This window comes from Nelumbo lutea, chromosome 1 (assembly GCF_056320005.1).
Source record: "Nelumbo lutea isolate HS-2025 chromosome 1, American lotus-T2T, whole genome shotgun sequence".
Lineage (NCBI taxonomy): Eukaryota > Viridiplantae > Streptophyta > Magnoliopsida > Proteales > Nelumbonaceae > Nelumbo > Nelumbo lutea.
The window spans coordinates 37593491-37609724 of record NC_142684.1 but is presented as its reverse complement, the minus strand read 5'-3'; the positions used below and the strand labels follow the sequence as shown (position 1 = coordinate 37609724).

The following is a 16234-nucleotide window of genomic DNA, read 5'->3' as shown; positions in this document are numbered from 1 at the left end:
TAAGCTTTACATGTTATTTTTATGTATTTTAATTTTAGATAATTGGTTTTTTAAAACATTTATTTTAAAATTTATGTTTGTATTTTTTATTAACATAATGTTTAATATTTTTTGAATTTTTTGCATTTTTTTAAAAATTTTTGTGGCATTTTTTTTTGAATTTTTTTGGCATTTTTTTTTTTAAAATTTGACTTTTTTTTTTGATTTTTTTAGCTTTTTTGTAGTTTTGCGCCTTTTTTTAAAAAGGCACGCACCTTGCACCTCAGGCGCAAATGGCCCTTGCACATTTTTTGTGCCTTGTGCTTTTAAAACAGACTCTTCTCCCACCCTCTTAAATTTCAATGAAATCGAGAAGCAACCTATTAGCTCTTCCAGTGGTCCACTACCTCTTGTCTCCACATTGTCACTATACCCTCTGATGCCCCCCATGGAGGCGAAAAAGACCAGCCTAATCCTCTAGAGCTCCATACACTTCTCACCCACCTTCTATCCCAATCTGCTACTTTTGTTTCCTGGAGCAACACTATGTCTGGATTTTCTTTTCTGATTAAATCTTTTATCACCCTTCTTTTCCTAGCCATACCCAACCCTCTAACATCCCAGTTTATTATCTTCATAGTAACACTTCTAAAACCACCCCTAATCTGTCAACCCTTACTTGGCACATTTCTGTCTCTCCCCCCCTGGCATTGAACTCTAAATCTGCAGTCACATCTGATTTTAATCTTTCAACTTCTGTCAACTTCCCCTTTCTTTGACAGTCCTTTTTCCCATTCTTTTTGCCATAAACTTTCACGTTTTCTACCTCTTTAATTTTCAGGCCCAATTCTCTTGCCACTTCATCCATTGGTTTCTTCCCAAATCCTGTCCCTTCATTCTCTTCTTTCTCATTCCTCTGGTTCCCTTCTTGTAATTCCTTATCTTCCTCAAGGTTGGCAAAATCTCTCTACATCAAGGACATACAAGCTGAAGGTGGCTCAAATGTTATCATGGCATGGGCGAAGAACAACAAAGCGGGCTCATGGAAAGACAGGTATATGACGAGGGAGATCATGACATTGTCATTTGACTTAATTTAAGTCGATGATGATAAGTGGTATTTCTGAAATTGGAATTCATAAAAAAAAATTGGAGTTCAATTTAGGTGGGTTCCAAGATCAGCTAATCAACTAGCTGTCGGGTTGGCAAAAACAGGGGCTTTGAAAAATCAAATGTATTGAGGAACTATACCTAACTTTGTAATCAAATTGTTTCTTCATGAAAATAATAAAATTCTGTTTGTTACCTATCAACTTGTAGTTGGTTGATTTATTTGATTAGAAAAAGAAGAAAAGCAATATGAATTGAGAAGAGAGGAGACTAACAAGAGTAAAGAGATTGATAGTTTGAAAGAGGACGAAATGTGGGCTACTAGCTGCTGCCTCATTAGCTTTTATATGAGAGTTTTATAAAGATTGTGGAATTACAATACTGTCCCTAGTTCAGTGGCAGTAGTAACAGATTATAAAAAGTGCCCTGCCAGTCTGCTACCATAGATAGCCCAATAAATAAAAATATACACAAAATAGGCCCAAGCTGAAGTCTATCAACTCAACATGCACAGTTCATTCATTAGGTGATCAACTTGGTTATAGGCATGCATTTATTGATTCACATTGTGTACTGCCTAGGTGATGGGTGATTGAGTGGGCTATATGTGCCTTAATTACTATGATTACCTTTACAGATGTGATTGAACAAATAGTCCAGTTAACTGTTAGAATATGAGGACAATTTGTCTTCTTCATCAATAATGTTGTTATTGTCTGTAAACTGTTCCAATCAGCAGGTGTTGTTTTTGAGTGGACTTATTGCCTTGCCAATATGAATTACATGTAGTCTATCAATCTTGAGGCAGGCTGATGTGAATGCTAATGAGGTGCCTGCTATTGCAACAGTGATTGCTGGTGAAATTGCTAATTTTGCAGCTTATGCATTTGCGCCAGCTATTCTAGTTACCCCTCTTGGTGCACTCAGTGTTATTATCAGGTATGTAGCAAATTTGTCATATAGTATCTTTGTTTCTCTGATTTTTGGTTCTAAATAATTATTCTAATTTTCAGTGCTGCACTTGCACATATTATTTTACGGGAGAAACTGCATATTTTTGGAATTCTTGGTTGTGTATTATGTGTTGTGGGATCAACAACAATTGTTCTACATGCTCCTCAAGAACGTGAGATTGAGTCTGTGAAGGAAGTCTGGGATCTTGCTACTGAGCCAGGTATTGGACACAATTTGAAATTTATGTGATTTGCTCTGTATTTGTGTCTTTCTAATGTTTTTTCGTTTGCTCCAATAAGATGTTTGGCATATTTGAAGGGGTAGGAAATCCATCACATGGACGCCCAAGATTGCGGAATAAAGGGGGCGAATTTAAAAAATTTTTCTTTCCCTTCAACTGAGAATCGAATTCCCTATTTAGAAAATCATATTTTCAATGATCATTTTTGAATCATAAACTGAACTAGATCTGAACCAAAAGGAGTAGGGAGAGATAATACTTGATACAGAGAAACAATATCTCTCAATGGAGGTGTTCACGCCCAAGGTAGGATCCAAAATCTGCTCCCACTAAAGATGGCGCAGTGTAGGGTGGAGCAGAATCAACAGTGTTCTTCCAAAAGAACTTGATTATTCTCAAGAATCATCTGAATGGTTTGTGAATACAACTCCCACCAATCTTTTCTCCAAAAAATTGGAATCAAGATCCAATCTTGATTTCTCCCCAAGGGAACATACTAAGGGAACATGAATCAAATATGCACTTTTATTCATTTACAATAAACTCATAAAGTACATCATTTTGATTGAAGCTAAGGGCATACAAAACTGTCTAACAATATTGACTTTATTCTTTTCTTTTTTATGTCTTATGCAGTTTTTCTTTTATATGCTGCTTTGGTGATGACAACAGTTTTTATTCTTATATTCCATTTTATACCGGAGTATGGTCAAACACATATAATGGTTTATATTGGGGTTTGTTCGCTTATAGGCTCTTTATCGGTATGCATTTGGAAATGGTCATTTTGTTATTGTTTTCTTATACTTTCTAGTTTGAAATTGGTATTTTTTTTCTCAGAATTTGTTATTCTCCAACAGGTAATGAGTGTCAAGGCACTGGGAATTGCTTTGAAGTTAACATTCTCGGGAATGAATCAGTTAATATATCCCCAAACATGGGCCTTCACCATAGTTGTAATTGCTTGTGTAATTACTCAGATGAACTACTTAAACAAGGTAGTATTTGTTTTTTGTTTTGTTTTGTTTTGCCTTTCCCTCATTTTTGCTACTTAAACAAGGTATATTTGCTTTCTCATTGATAAGAATGTGTGATGTGATTTTAATTGCTTATTAAGAGATATATGTTTTCCTATGTCAGCAACCATGGTTGCTTGTGATTTATGATTTCATTTTGTTTTTTTATTCATTTCTTTTTATTGGTGTTTACAAGGAATGCGTGTGTTGTTGGCTTATTTTTGGTTGTTTCATGCATGTTCATTTTATGAATTTTGATTGTTAGAGACCAAACACTGGTGTTATTATGAATGTTAGTATCCTTTATGGTTGGAGAGTATGTTGCTTTCAAAACTTTTCGGGCTCATACTAGGTTTGGTTTTTTTATATAGTAAACAGAAAGAAATTTTATTGGTTATTCAAAAAAGATAACAAAATCATTTTGAAATGGGCAGAGATTTCAACCGTGTTAGGTGCATTAAAGAGGAAGATGAAAAAGTCTTAGTAAAAAGATGATAGGAAATTAAAATAAGATGGAAAAACCATTTTGAAAATTTCTTAAATGAACAAGTGTTAAAAATAACGTGTACCTTTGTAAAATCAGAACTACTAAACTGAAAGTGGCACTAAACAAGATGAAGGGAAAGGCATTATAATTGATAAGGGGTGATTTGGCCTTCTGCTAACCTGGCGACACGTGGCATTAGTCTTCGCCACACCTCAGCGCCACACGAATAGACATGTATCTCGCCAAGTCAAGGAGACACACCCCAAAATCAGTTTAGGGCACCTCATACAAAGCTCGAGCACCTCGACTGGGCGGCTACCAGCACCTCATCCAGGGCCAACCTATGGTACCTTGTCGTTACCGGTCCAATGGACCTCGACATGAGGAGCGACCTCCCTCGAGGACTTGTTGACCTATGGTACCTATCAGTACTAGTCCAAGGGACTTTGGCGTGAGGAGTGACCTCCCTCGAGGACTTACCGACCTAATTGAGGTCTAGGTGGCCACCTGCGAGACGTGTTCATCGACTTCCTCTGCGGGCGTCCCACCATTCCTGGGTCTGGAAGCGGCTCCCATACCAAATATTCTGGAGAAAGGCACAAAAGCCTAGTCTGCATGTGAAACTACCTTTGAGGACTTCGGATCGACTAGGCACGTCTTCCCAGAGATCTCAGACGCAGTGCGTGGAGCTCACGCCAAACAATACTTATATAAAGGTCTCATTTCCAACTTCAAGAGGTATGCGTAATTTAGCTCTCGCAACTCTAACTATTTTGATCTTTAGCTCTCTCGAAAATCTCCAGTTCGTTGACTTAAGCATCGGAGTGCCCACCCTGGGTAAAGTAGCTTGGGTACACTAATACTATCCTTTTTTAGGTTGACCTGGTGAACTCGCTAGCTCGACATCCGAGTCACATTCCAGCAGGGAACTGCCAGATCGTGCATCATCAATTGGCGCCGCTTGTGGGAACCACTACTTAAAAGCCAGGTTCTCAACTTTCATTTCAAATTCGCACATAATGGTAATCAGCTTGGATGAGCCTCGTTAGTTTTGTTCGTGAGGTTGCATCTACAGGTCCATCCCTTTGCGACTCTCGTGGGAGTTGGCGGCCAATGGACTGTGCAGTCGCCCTTGCAGGTCGAGCCTTTCAAGGCTCCTGTGCGAGTTGGCGACCTATAGTTGGTAGAGCCACCCCCATAGGCTGGTCTCCTTGTGGCTATCGTAGGAGTAGACGACCATCGTTTTTGAGGGCTAGCACATTGTAGCCGTGGCACCGACCCACTGTCAAACACCGACAACAGATATATCGATGATACTATCACAAGAGGGGAAGAATTTGGACGACCAGCCCGGGCAAGCTTTAGCGATTTGGCCCAAATAGTCTCTCAGCCCTAACTGCAAAGTCTCACTGCTGATTGAGCTCTCCATGTCTCCTGTGAGAGTTGGCAGCTGGCTGACTGTGGAGCTGGCCTCACAGGTTGAACCTTACATGGTTCCCTTGAAGGTAGGCGACTTGCAAACAATAGAGCCACCCCCTAAAGGTGAGCCCCACATGGCTCTAGTAGGAGTAGATGGCTGGTAGTTCTAGGAGCAGGTGCAACACATATGCGGCATTGACCCGCGAATGCAAGCCTAAGAGGGTCACTTCCTCGCGACAAAATAGATGCAGTCGCACTTCGTGCTCAACTCCCAGGTGCTTCAAGTGCACCCGCACCACAACATGACTGATCAGCTCGTTGGGTGAGTGTAATTCCGACCTATACACGTCTATTTGAAATTGAATGATAGAAGGTGCATTGAGCAGAAAAGCAACTACAGAATGACCATCCGCTTTGATAACCTAGTCAAGCCGAACTCTACTGGGAAGCTATACCGCTTTTAGCTTAAGGCCCCCTCAAGCCCCAACCTTGAAACATTTCGGCAATAGGTAGACCGATCTAAGCAGGTCGACACCCCACTCGAATCAGTCTCATTGGACGTTGGTATCTCACCGCTGGCTTGATAAAAAAGAGAAATGGAGAAGGGAAGACTTCAGAATTTCCATTCAAGAGAATTTCATGCAACCAGTGAAATAGAGAACAGGTCGCAATAAACTCAAGTTTCACCGAGCTCGCAGGCTCGGTGTACAAAAATCAGGTCACCTTGGGCCTTATCTTCAAACAAGCTACACTTCGTCGAACTGGCCTCGACTCGAGTATGGGGGGCAATTGATGAGGGGTGATTTGGCTCTTTGCTGACCTAGTGACACAAGGCAATATTTGCTGCTTGACACCCCAGCGCCACACGGATAGACGTGTATCTCACCAAGTCAAGGAGACGCACCCCGGAATCAGTCAAGGAAACCTCATACACAACTTGGACATCTTGGTAGTGCGGCTAGGGTGGATTCAATTCGAGCCGAGCCGAATTGTTAGATATTCAAGCTTGGCTTGCCAAGGTAGTAAGAGGCTTGAGCTCGATTTTGGCTCGAGTCTAAAGCTCATAAGCTCGAGCTCGTCTTGAGAAAAATGTTTTATAAAGATAAAAAATTATATAAAAAAATATATTTTATTTGATATTAAAAAATTAAGAATTATAATAATTAGTTATTGTTATATATAAAAAATAAAAATATTATATATATAATATTTTTATTATATATATTATTTTCTATAATTTTATATTATTACTATTATTATTATGTTTATTATTATTATTATATGTATGTATGTATGTATTTATGTATGTATGTATGTATGTATGTATGTAGCTAGCTATTTGAGCTCAACTCGTGAGCCTCACGAGCCAAGCTTTATTAAGCTTGAGCTCTGCTTGATCAATAAACGAGCATGTAAATTGGGCTCGAGCTCGGCTGAAACAGAGCCGAACTGAGCTTTTCATGAGTCAAGCTCGAGTATCTCGTGAAGAGCTCGGCTCGTAGCCACCCCTAAGGGCGGCTGGTAGCATCTCGTCTAGGGCCGACCTGTGGTACCTCGTCGTTACCGGTCCAAGGGACCTCGGCATGAGCGACCTCCCTCGAGGACTTGCCGACTTGATTGAGGTCTAGGTGGCAACTTACGAGACGTGCTCGCCAACTTCCTCCGTGGGTGTCCCACCTTTCCCAAGTCCTCCGGAAGTCGGCTTCCATACTGAATATTCCGGAGGAAGGCACAAAAGCCTAGTTTTCATGTGAAACTACCTTCGAGGACTTCAGACCGGTCAGCCACGTCTTCCTGGAGATCTCAGGCTTGGTGTGTGGAGCTCACGCCAAACAATACTTATATAAAGTTCTCATTTCCAACTTCAAGAGGTATGCACAATTTAGGTCTTGCAGCTCTCTAACTCTTTTGCTCTTTAGCTCTCTCCAAAATCTCTAGTTCGCTGACTTAAGCATTGGAGTGCCCACCCTGGGTAAAGCAGCCTGGGCACTCTGACCTTTTCTTGCAGCTCGATTAGGCGACCTCACTAGCCCGACATCCAAGCTGTCCTCTAGCAGGGATGTCAGATCACGCATCATCAATAACCATTGATATTCCAATAGAAATGTGGAAGGGTATGGGAGAAGTAGGCTTATTATGGCTAAGCAAGCTATTTAATAAGATAATGAAAGAAAAATAGATGCCTGATGAATGAAGAAAGAGTATATAGTGGCTATATTTAAGAACAAAGGCAATATACATAGTTGTAATAACCATCAGAGGTTAAACTAATGAGACACACTATGAAGCTTTGGGAGAGAGTAATTGAGCAAAGGTTATGACATGAAATAAGAATAGTGGAGAATGAATTTGAGTTTATGCCAGGGAGATCATGTTAGACAGTTATGCCCGTAGCTCTAATCAGATTGATGTACCTTTTAAATGATTAAAGTACATAATTGATTCATGTCATTGTTGTTTGTTTGTGTAATACCCTTAAACTGGACACTTATGAGACTCGTGTTAGTTTAGAATCTTCACAGTCGTTGGATAGATCTGGGGAGATTTATCCTGCCAATGCTAACACTGATGTGCCGCCAAGTTGGTTGGGGTGGCTTGTCTCGACTGCCAGGGTGAGACCTGAGGTACATGTAGTGTGGGTTTTTTTGAAACTCTGAACCAGACCAAAATTCTAGTATTGCCCTGGACCTTAGAGATAGATGGGCAAAACTGGAATGTTACACCTGACCCCTAGACTCGATTATGATACTGCACTAGGTGTCGGATTGGGCTGTCTTTGATATGCCAATCAGTGAGATCCTTATAGGGGGTCAAAACCTGGGTATGTTGGGACAGTCCGAGAGTTCATCTGAGTGGGTGATCATAGTGACAGGATCAGCCCCTTTGTCGGACAAAGTGAATGATTAGGGATGCACTTTCTCTGATGGAAACCTAAATTTCCGATAGTTGATTTTAACCATTGAAATTTGTTTTGCAAAAAAAATTTATATAAAGATATACATATATATTATGGTTTCAAAATGTTTGCAAAAGATTTTAATTCCTAGGATCCATGTGAGTAGAGTGTAGCACTGCACCTTGCAGCCGAGGGAGAGGTCCTCTCTTGTCGGGAAGTGTTTGATCATTATGAGTTGAGAGGTTAAGTGTAAGGCCATTGAGGGTAATACCTGATGGGCTAATCTTGCATCTGCCCATAGTCCTTGGGTTTTCATAAGGTGGTTGACCGAAGGACCATTTAGTGTAAATGCTGGGCCCATTAAGAGACCATAGTGATTGACTTAGGGGTTCACTGTCTCCTACAGTGAATTCGGCTATGCCTTGTAACAAAGACTTGGCTGAACCCATGTGGCTGATGTGTAGATCAATGTTTGGGTCTCACACTATACAAGATAGCCAACTGGGTAGCCTTTATGTGTTTCCATTTGTATCACTTTCTTCCATTTCTTTGCTATATCATTTGTTGAAATGTATTGATTATCTTTTCTCAAAAAAAAAAAATGTTGAAATGTCTTTGAAGATATCAACAGCTTTTACCCAGTGGGCAGATCTGATTTTTATTGTTTCAATTACTTCCTCTCTAGATCTGCTGCTCTCATTGAAAATCCCCTGATTCATTTCTTCCAAAATGGTCCAAATTATAGCTGCCCTTGTTGCCTTCCACAAGCATTTTGCCCTTTTTTTGTGTTGCTGCAGAAAATTTTTGCTGAATAAGCTAACTACATCTTGTGGGGGGTCCCATCTGCAATCAAAGAGTGAGAAGAAGTAATCCCAAATGCAAGACAGAAGAGGAAGGGTCTCACCACTAGCCAGACAGAGGATACAAACATGAAGAGATAGGCATTTAGTTGGCCTTCTTTTTTGTAGCAAATCAAAGGTATTGGATCTTTCCAAGGAACACTTCCCAACAAAAGGTTTGCACTTTGGGAGGGATTGGCTTAGACCAGATTTCTTTCACCGGGAAACTTTCTCCCAAAGGGTCTGAATGGGTAAGGATGCTGAAGGAGGCACAAGAGAAGAGACCATCAGGGGAGGGAGACCAAACTCCACTATTCTCGGAATTTTGATCCATGAAGACCCTTTCCAAAATTGAGAGCAGAAGAACTAGGGAGTTGCATTCGAAGTCCCTCAAACCCCTTCTAAAGCCAAAATCCCAATTTAAACCAAGCTCTAAGAGTAAGCCAAACCTAGCAACAGGTTCAGTCTTGTATTCTGACAAAGCATAGAATAAAGGGAACTGTTGTTTGAGGGGTGTTTCCCCCAGCCATAGGTCTCCCAAAGAAGGATTTTATTTCCACAATCCACGTTGCAACGGATAAAAGGGAGAAAAGGAGGTACTCAAAGATTGCTTTCCAAGGGGAATTTGAAGCTGCCTGTGGTGCTAGTTTTGCATCCCAGCCATTGTTTGCTACACCATGGATGCTTTCAATGACCTTGTGCCACACCCTTTCTCCTTCTAGGGGATACGATATCTCCATAGCCATTTCCCTAGGAGAGCTTTATTCCTCTTTACCAAATTCCCTAATCCTAGTCCTCCTTGGTCCTTGCCTTTACACTTGTTTCCACTTTACCAAATAATCTTTCTTTTCATCTCCCGGTTCCCATAAGAAGTCTCTCATTATTTTTTCCAATTGCCTTGCAATTTTTACTGGAATTTTAAAGGTGGACAGATAATAGGTGTGTAGATTGGCTAAAGTGGATCTAATCAAGGTGATTCTTCCCCCCTTAGAAATGTAGCTTCTCTTCCACTAGGTTTCTAGAAAATCTTTCTATTATGGGTTTCCAAAAACTCTCCGCTCTTGGGTTTCCCCCAAAGGCATGCCAAGGTAATATAGAGGCCAACTCTTTACCTCACATCCTAATACTCTGGCCAACAAACCAATCTCTTCTTCTCCCAAGTTTACTCCTGCCATACAACTCTTTCCCAGTTGACTTTTAAGCTTGAGATTCTGAAAATTATCAATTAGAGCCTTCAAATTTCTTAGTTTGGATTCCAAGTAGTCCTCACAAAAAATAATTGTCATCTACAAACTGCAAATGGGTTACCACAACCTGTTTTGTTCCTACCCTCCAACCAACCTTTAATGTGGTTTTTTTAGATCTGCCTTTAAAATCAACTTGCTCAAAACCTCAACAATAAGGGTAAGGGAAGATGGGATCTCTTTGTCTTAACCCTCTTTTTGTTGGGAAAAAATCTTTAGCCACAACATTGATCGGTATTGAGAAGTGAGCCAAACTGATACAACCTTTAATCCACTTTCTCCACCTTCCACCCAACCCAACATTTTGCAGTAAACCCAGAAAAAAGGACCAATCCACCATATCATAGGCTTTTTTCAGGTCTAATTTACAAATTAAGCCTTTCCCTCCTTGTTTATTCTTTTTTGCCAAACATTCATTTGCCACAAGAATCTGGTCAATTATTTGTCTCCCTTCCACAAAGGCTCCCTGGTTTTGGGAGATTGTTGATGATAAAATCCTCTTGAATCTTAGAACCATGGTTTGCAATATTGACAATATTTGGTGAAATATCCCCGATATATCCCCATTTTCTAGGTGGTGATACGAAATCTTCCGAGAATCTCTTTTCTCCCAAATATCCTCGATATTCTGCCACTATGTCAGTGATATTTCAGATTTCAATGATAGACTCTATATTTAAATTTAACAATTTTAGAATATTATTAAAATTTTTTCAATATTTAATTAAAATCACCAATTTTTTTAAGCAATATTTTCCTAAAAGAACCGACAAGGAATTAGTAGTTGGATTGGCTTACTATTATATGATTCACTTACTAAGTCATTATAATTCAACAGAAAAGCACATAAATTACAAAAGAGTTCACTATTTGGAATCTAATTAAAACATATAGTCACAATAAAGACAAAAGTTAAAACCGAAAGCAATTGACACAAATAAAGAAGAGACGGCTAAAGACCAAAAGGGAGACAAAGAGAAACATATCTATTGCAACCGCTTAATTTCTTTCTATTTGATTTATACAATTTTTTGTTATGTTTTTTTGAGTCTTAAATGTGCAGTTGTATTTCTTCCAATGATCTTGAAGGTTTATTAACTAATTTAAGGTTTTTAGAAAATTATCTTAACTTTTAGATTTTCCAACTATCTTTAGCAAAATTAGCGAAATATCTCCAAAATTTCACCAACTCTACATGGTGAAATGTTCACCGATATCAATATTATGAACCATGGTTAAAACACTTGTGAGAGAGATCAGATTTTACAATTATGATGGGTCTTTACCAAGGTTCAGCAATTAGCCTTTATTTATTTGCATTGACCATAGATATATTGATTAAGCATATTCAGGAGGTTGTCCCATGTGCATGTTGTTTGTTGATGATGTTTTTATTGATGAACTAATGAAGGATTAAATGCAAAATTAAGTTCATGTTGTTTGTTGAGTTTTCTAATGGTCATTGATTGTTGAGTATTCTTAAAACAACTAAAATTATCATTTGTTCCGAGTACTCTGTACTGAGAAAATGTTCAACTTTTGTATTTAATGGCAGGCTCTTGATACATTCAACACAGCAGTTGTATCACCTATTTACTATGTGATGTTTACATCATTAACCATTTTGGCTAGTGTGATCATGTTTAAGGTAATTCTTTCTACTGGTTCATGTGCATCGGCACTTCTTACTACTTGATTTGCTGTTATATTATTACTGTGATTTTCTAAAGACCTAATGCTTTAAATGCTCAAATGGATTAACTGAGAACATTGCAAAGCATCTTAAGTTTCTTCTGGTGAGCAATAGTTGCCACAGCCACGAAATTGTCTGTTCAAATACCCCATAGAAGCAAAGGCCACCCAACATGATTCTTTGAGCTTACATCCCATTACATAATTGGAAACAAAATTTCAACAAAAAGAAATTCTACCTAAGCCAGAAGAAAGAAAAAGAAATGGAAAAGAACTTATGAGGTGCAAGGACTCAGTTTGGACTGTATACCGTTATTTAAATTTAATTTGAATGATCTAGGCTTAGAATTTACATTTTTGAACATTGGTTATCATATATGATTTACCTTGATTCAGGACTGGGATAGGCAAAATCCAACACAAATTGTGACAGAAATGTGTGGATTTGTAACAATACTTTCTGGCACTTTTCTTCTTCACAAGATGAAGGATATGGCTGAAGGTACATTCTCATGTGACTGGTTCATAAATTCTATAGTACTAACTTTTTTTTCTCCCCCTTCTTTAGTGGATTGGTATAACAAGTGCATCCTTTCACAGGTCTGTCGACATCCTTGTCCTTCCGCCTTGGTAAGTACACCGAAGAGGATGGCTTTGATTCTGAAGGCATTCATCTTAGACGCCAGGAACCCTTGCGAGCACCGTGATGTATTCTTTAAGTCGTCTCTCTACATTGCAATTTCAGGGAGGGACCACTCTGCCATCAACCAATATTTCATCGTAGCTTTGCTTGATCAACCCCATCATGTTCTTTTTGACTATAAATAGTAAACCAAGTAGGGCTTTTCTTTTCTGGATCAAAATGAAATGATGCTATTTCACCATTATGCCGTGTTCTCGTCCTTTGCTTCTTCCCCCCTTCCCCATCTGCAGACATTTGCAAAGATAATTTTGAACACATTTGTTATATGATAGTGTATCTTAAATTCAATTTGCTAAGAAATATAGACTTCCTCACATAATTCATGAATTACTTGTCGTTTGTGTAAACAATATTACAATGATTTATATTCTTTTGGAGGAACAGTTCAAAATATAAATGAATACGTATGGAGGAAAGAGATGTACAAAAGGTTGGATTTGTTGGTCTAAGCTTGAGCCCCAAGCCCTCAACAATAATGAAGAAATGATGAGTATTCTGAATCAATTTGACGTGACAGATATAGTGGTGTTTTTTTGAATTTGAGTAAATGTAAATCCATAGTTATCAGCAGGCACATTCTGGGCCTCTGGCAGCCCTGTGGCTGTTGTAGTGTTGTTATTGCCTCTTTTGAGTGCATGCTATCCAACTGGTGACAAAATCATGCAATCCGGGCTAGGCTATCACGACTTCACGAGTGAATATTTCAGTGTTCTGTACATATGCGTCCTATGTGGCTATTTGATTGGTTTAAATGACTCTCCTTTTAATGAAAGCCAATTATCATATTTTACTATTGCAAGCATTTTCATGTGGCAGATATGGAAATCTAGATGTAATTTAATCATGGAAAATCAGGCATTTGAACCTATGACAGTTATCTTCAAGGCCCAGTCCCAAGTGGAGGAGATTCGAAGCTTTGTCGATTATTGGGGATATTTCTAATACTACCATCTCAAGGTTGGATGACTCCTCCCACTTTTGGCAGAAACTTATCCCTCCTATGTACAGAATCAACTTTGATGGTGTTTTATCGTCTTCAGATGGGGGTTTAGGTGTTGTGATCCGTGATCACTCAGGTGCTTTTATTTATGGTAGATCCATTAAAGTTCCTAAAGCTTCTCCAGAAGAATTAGAAGCAAAAGCTGCTCATGCAGCCCTTTTGTTTGCTTTAGATTTGAGGGAGGTTCTAGAATTGTGACTACAAGTCTATTGGAGTTTGGTTCTCACTTTCCTTGGCGGATTCACATGTTGATCGCAGATTGCTGACTTTTTATTAGAAATTTCTCCCACTGCTCAGTAAATTGGGTTGCTCGTTCTGGTAATGTGGCCACTCATATGTTGGCAAAACATGCCCTAACTATTAATCACATGCATACATGGTCATTGTGTCCATCTTTTTACACTTTGCTAGGGCTATTCATAAGAAGGCCCAACCTGACCAAACCGACCAACCCGGACTGATTCAACCTGAGTTGGCCGGGTTTTCATAAGCACCGGTCGGTTTCGGGTTGTATAAATTCATAAACTGATGGTTTGGGTCGTTTTTGGTTTTCTTGTGTGAAAACGGAAACCAACCCGACCTGAATCGACTTAGTTCCTACTTAACTAAGTTGCCTCTATCCTAATTCCTAATGACAACCTAACCTAGTCTTCTAGTTCCTACATAACTAAGTTGTCGCTATCTTAATTTCTATAGTCTTTTACACCAAATAGGCAATTACAATTAGAATTAGGTGTCAATTTTTACTTAGATTAGAACTTAGAAAGTTTATTGAAATATACAAATTTTAGCCATCTTTCTATAAAGCAGTTTGACTTTCTATTTTCTTGATAACTTTTGTCTTTTATTCTAATTCTAACTTGGTCCGCCCCCCTTAGCCCCTCAACTCAAGCACAATCTCTATTCTCTAATACAATTTGACTCTCAACTCGAATAAAAAAAATTAAAATTTCAAGTTCTCAAGTCTCAACTTCAAGACATCATTTGAACTTGGCTCTCCCAATTCCCATCTTCTCAAAGTTCTCATTCTCTCAACTCAAGCTCAAGTCTCATTCTCAAAGTCTCAACTTTAGTCATTTAAAGGTTAGTATTTTTTTATTTAATTTTTTTAATTTAATGCATGTTACAAGTTGATATATTTTATTTGTGTTTTGTTTAAGTTTAAGCTTTGAAAAAAAATCAAATTAATGATGATATATTTGCACAAAAAACTTCAGTTTTGTATGAAAAACCTAATCTATTTAATATATATTTTGGTTTTAATTTAAATATATTTTATATTTAAAACTGTTAAATAAAGATATTTTGGTTTTACATAAAAACTGAAATATCTGAAAAAAATCTATATTCTAAAATATGTGAGATATATATTTTCAGAAAATATATATTCCAATATATTTGTATGTATATTTTTGTTTATATATATATATATTTCTAAAATACATATTTCAGTTTTAAATATATTTTCAGAAAATATCTTAAAAACTTCAGTTTTCAGTTTTGTATGAAAAACCTAATCTATTTAAATTTATATTTCGGTTTTAACTTAAATATATTTTATATTTAAAATCGTTAAATAAAGATATTTCGGTTTTGGTTGGAACCCGTACAACCCCAAATCTTCAAGTGTCTTACACTTGGTTTCTTACCGGTCCAAGGCTCATAGGGAGGACTTGGTTGGAATCTGGTTCAACATGTATCACAGTCTCCAATGCGTAACCCCAAAAGGATATAGGTAACTCTGAGTGTACGAGAAGTGATTGGACCATATCCAATAAAGTCCGATTCCTCCTCTCTGACACATCGTTTAGTTGTGGTTTAGCAGGAGGAGCTAACTGTGATACTATCCCATTGACCTTCAAGTAGTCATTGAATTCGTCAGAGAGATACTCGCCACCTCGATCCGATCGAAGGGTATTAATTTCTTTCCCTAACTGTTTTTCGACCTCTTGTCTGAATTCTTTGAACTTTTCAAAGGATTCAAACTTGTGTTTCATTAGGTACACGTAACCATACTGTGAGTAGCCATCGGTAAATATTATAAAATAAACGTGCTGGTTACGTGTCCTAACACTCATGGGACCACATACATCAGTATGGTCAAGCGTGCCTGTACATCTTTCAGGCTTACCGTTAAATGGACATTTCGTCATCTTATCCTGAAGGCAAGGTTCACAGGTTGGAAGATCTTCTGCAATTAGAAAATTCAAAAGATCATCCTTTACCAACCTCGTGATACGATCTATGTTAATGTGGCCAAGTCGGTAATGCCACAAGCACGTGGGATTAATTGTATCATGGGCTATTTTCTTGGGGATATCATCCGACGTAGTTTCGGTTATGTTAGTTTCCAGAGAAGGATGGAGAACATAGAGACCATTCTCAAGTTCTCTGTATGCGAGGAATTTGTTATTTCTTTTAATAGTAATTGTATTACTAAAGAAAACGAAATATCCATTCGCACACAGTTTTGAAACAGAAATTATATTTCTTCTCAAATTCTGTACATAAAGACAATCTTTTAGTACAATAATTTATTCTCTAAAAATTAACTCTACAGTTCCTATAGCTGTAGCTGCAAAATTTGCAGAAGTCCCCAAGTAAAGAGTCACTTCTCCATTACTCAGTCTTCTGCTTATCCTGAACCCTTGCAG

General features: G+C 38.3%; 1 protein-coding gene across 1 annotated transcript in view; it reads left to right on the top strand.

Moving 5' to 3' along the window:
- LOC148874309 (putative magnesium transporter NIPA4) overlaps positions 1–13009 on the top strand; it is a 35974-nt gene extending 22965 nt beyond the window's left edge. The window contains exons 3-9 of the mRNA XM_088963778.1: positions 1938–2028; positions 2103–2263; positions 2921–3048; positions 3145–3282; positions 11741–11833; positions 12274–12379; positions 12478–13009. Coding sequence (XP_088819904.1) covers positions 1938–2028; positions 2103–2263; positions 2921–3048; positions 3145–3282; positions 11741–11833; positions 12274–12379; positions 12478–12584 — 824 coding nt within the window. The 3' untranslated portion in view covers positions 12585–13009. The remainder of the gene's footprint in view (positions 1–1937; positions 2029–2102; positions 2264–2920; positions 3049–3144; positions 3283–11740; positions 11834–12273; positions 12380–12477) is intronic.
- The last annotated feature ends 3225 nt before the right edge of the window (positions 13010–16234 follow it).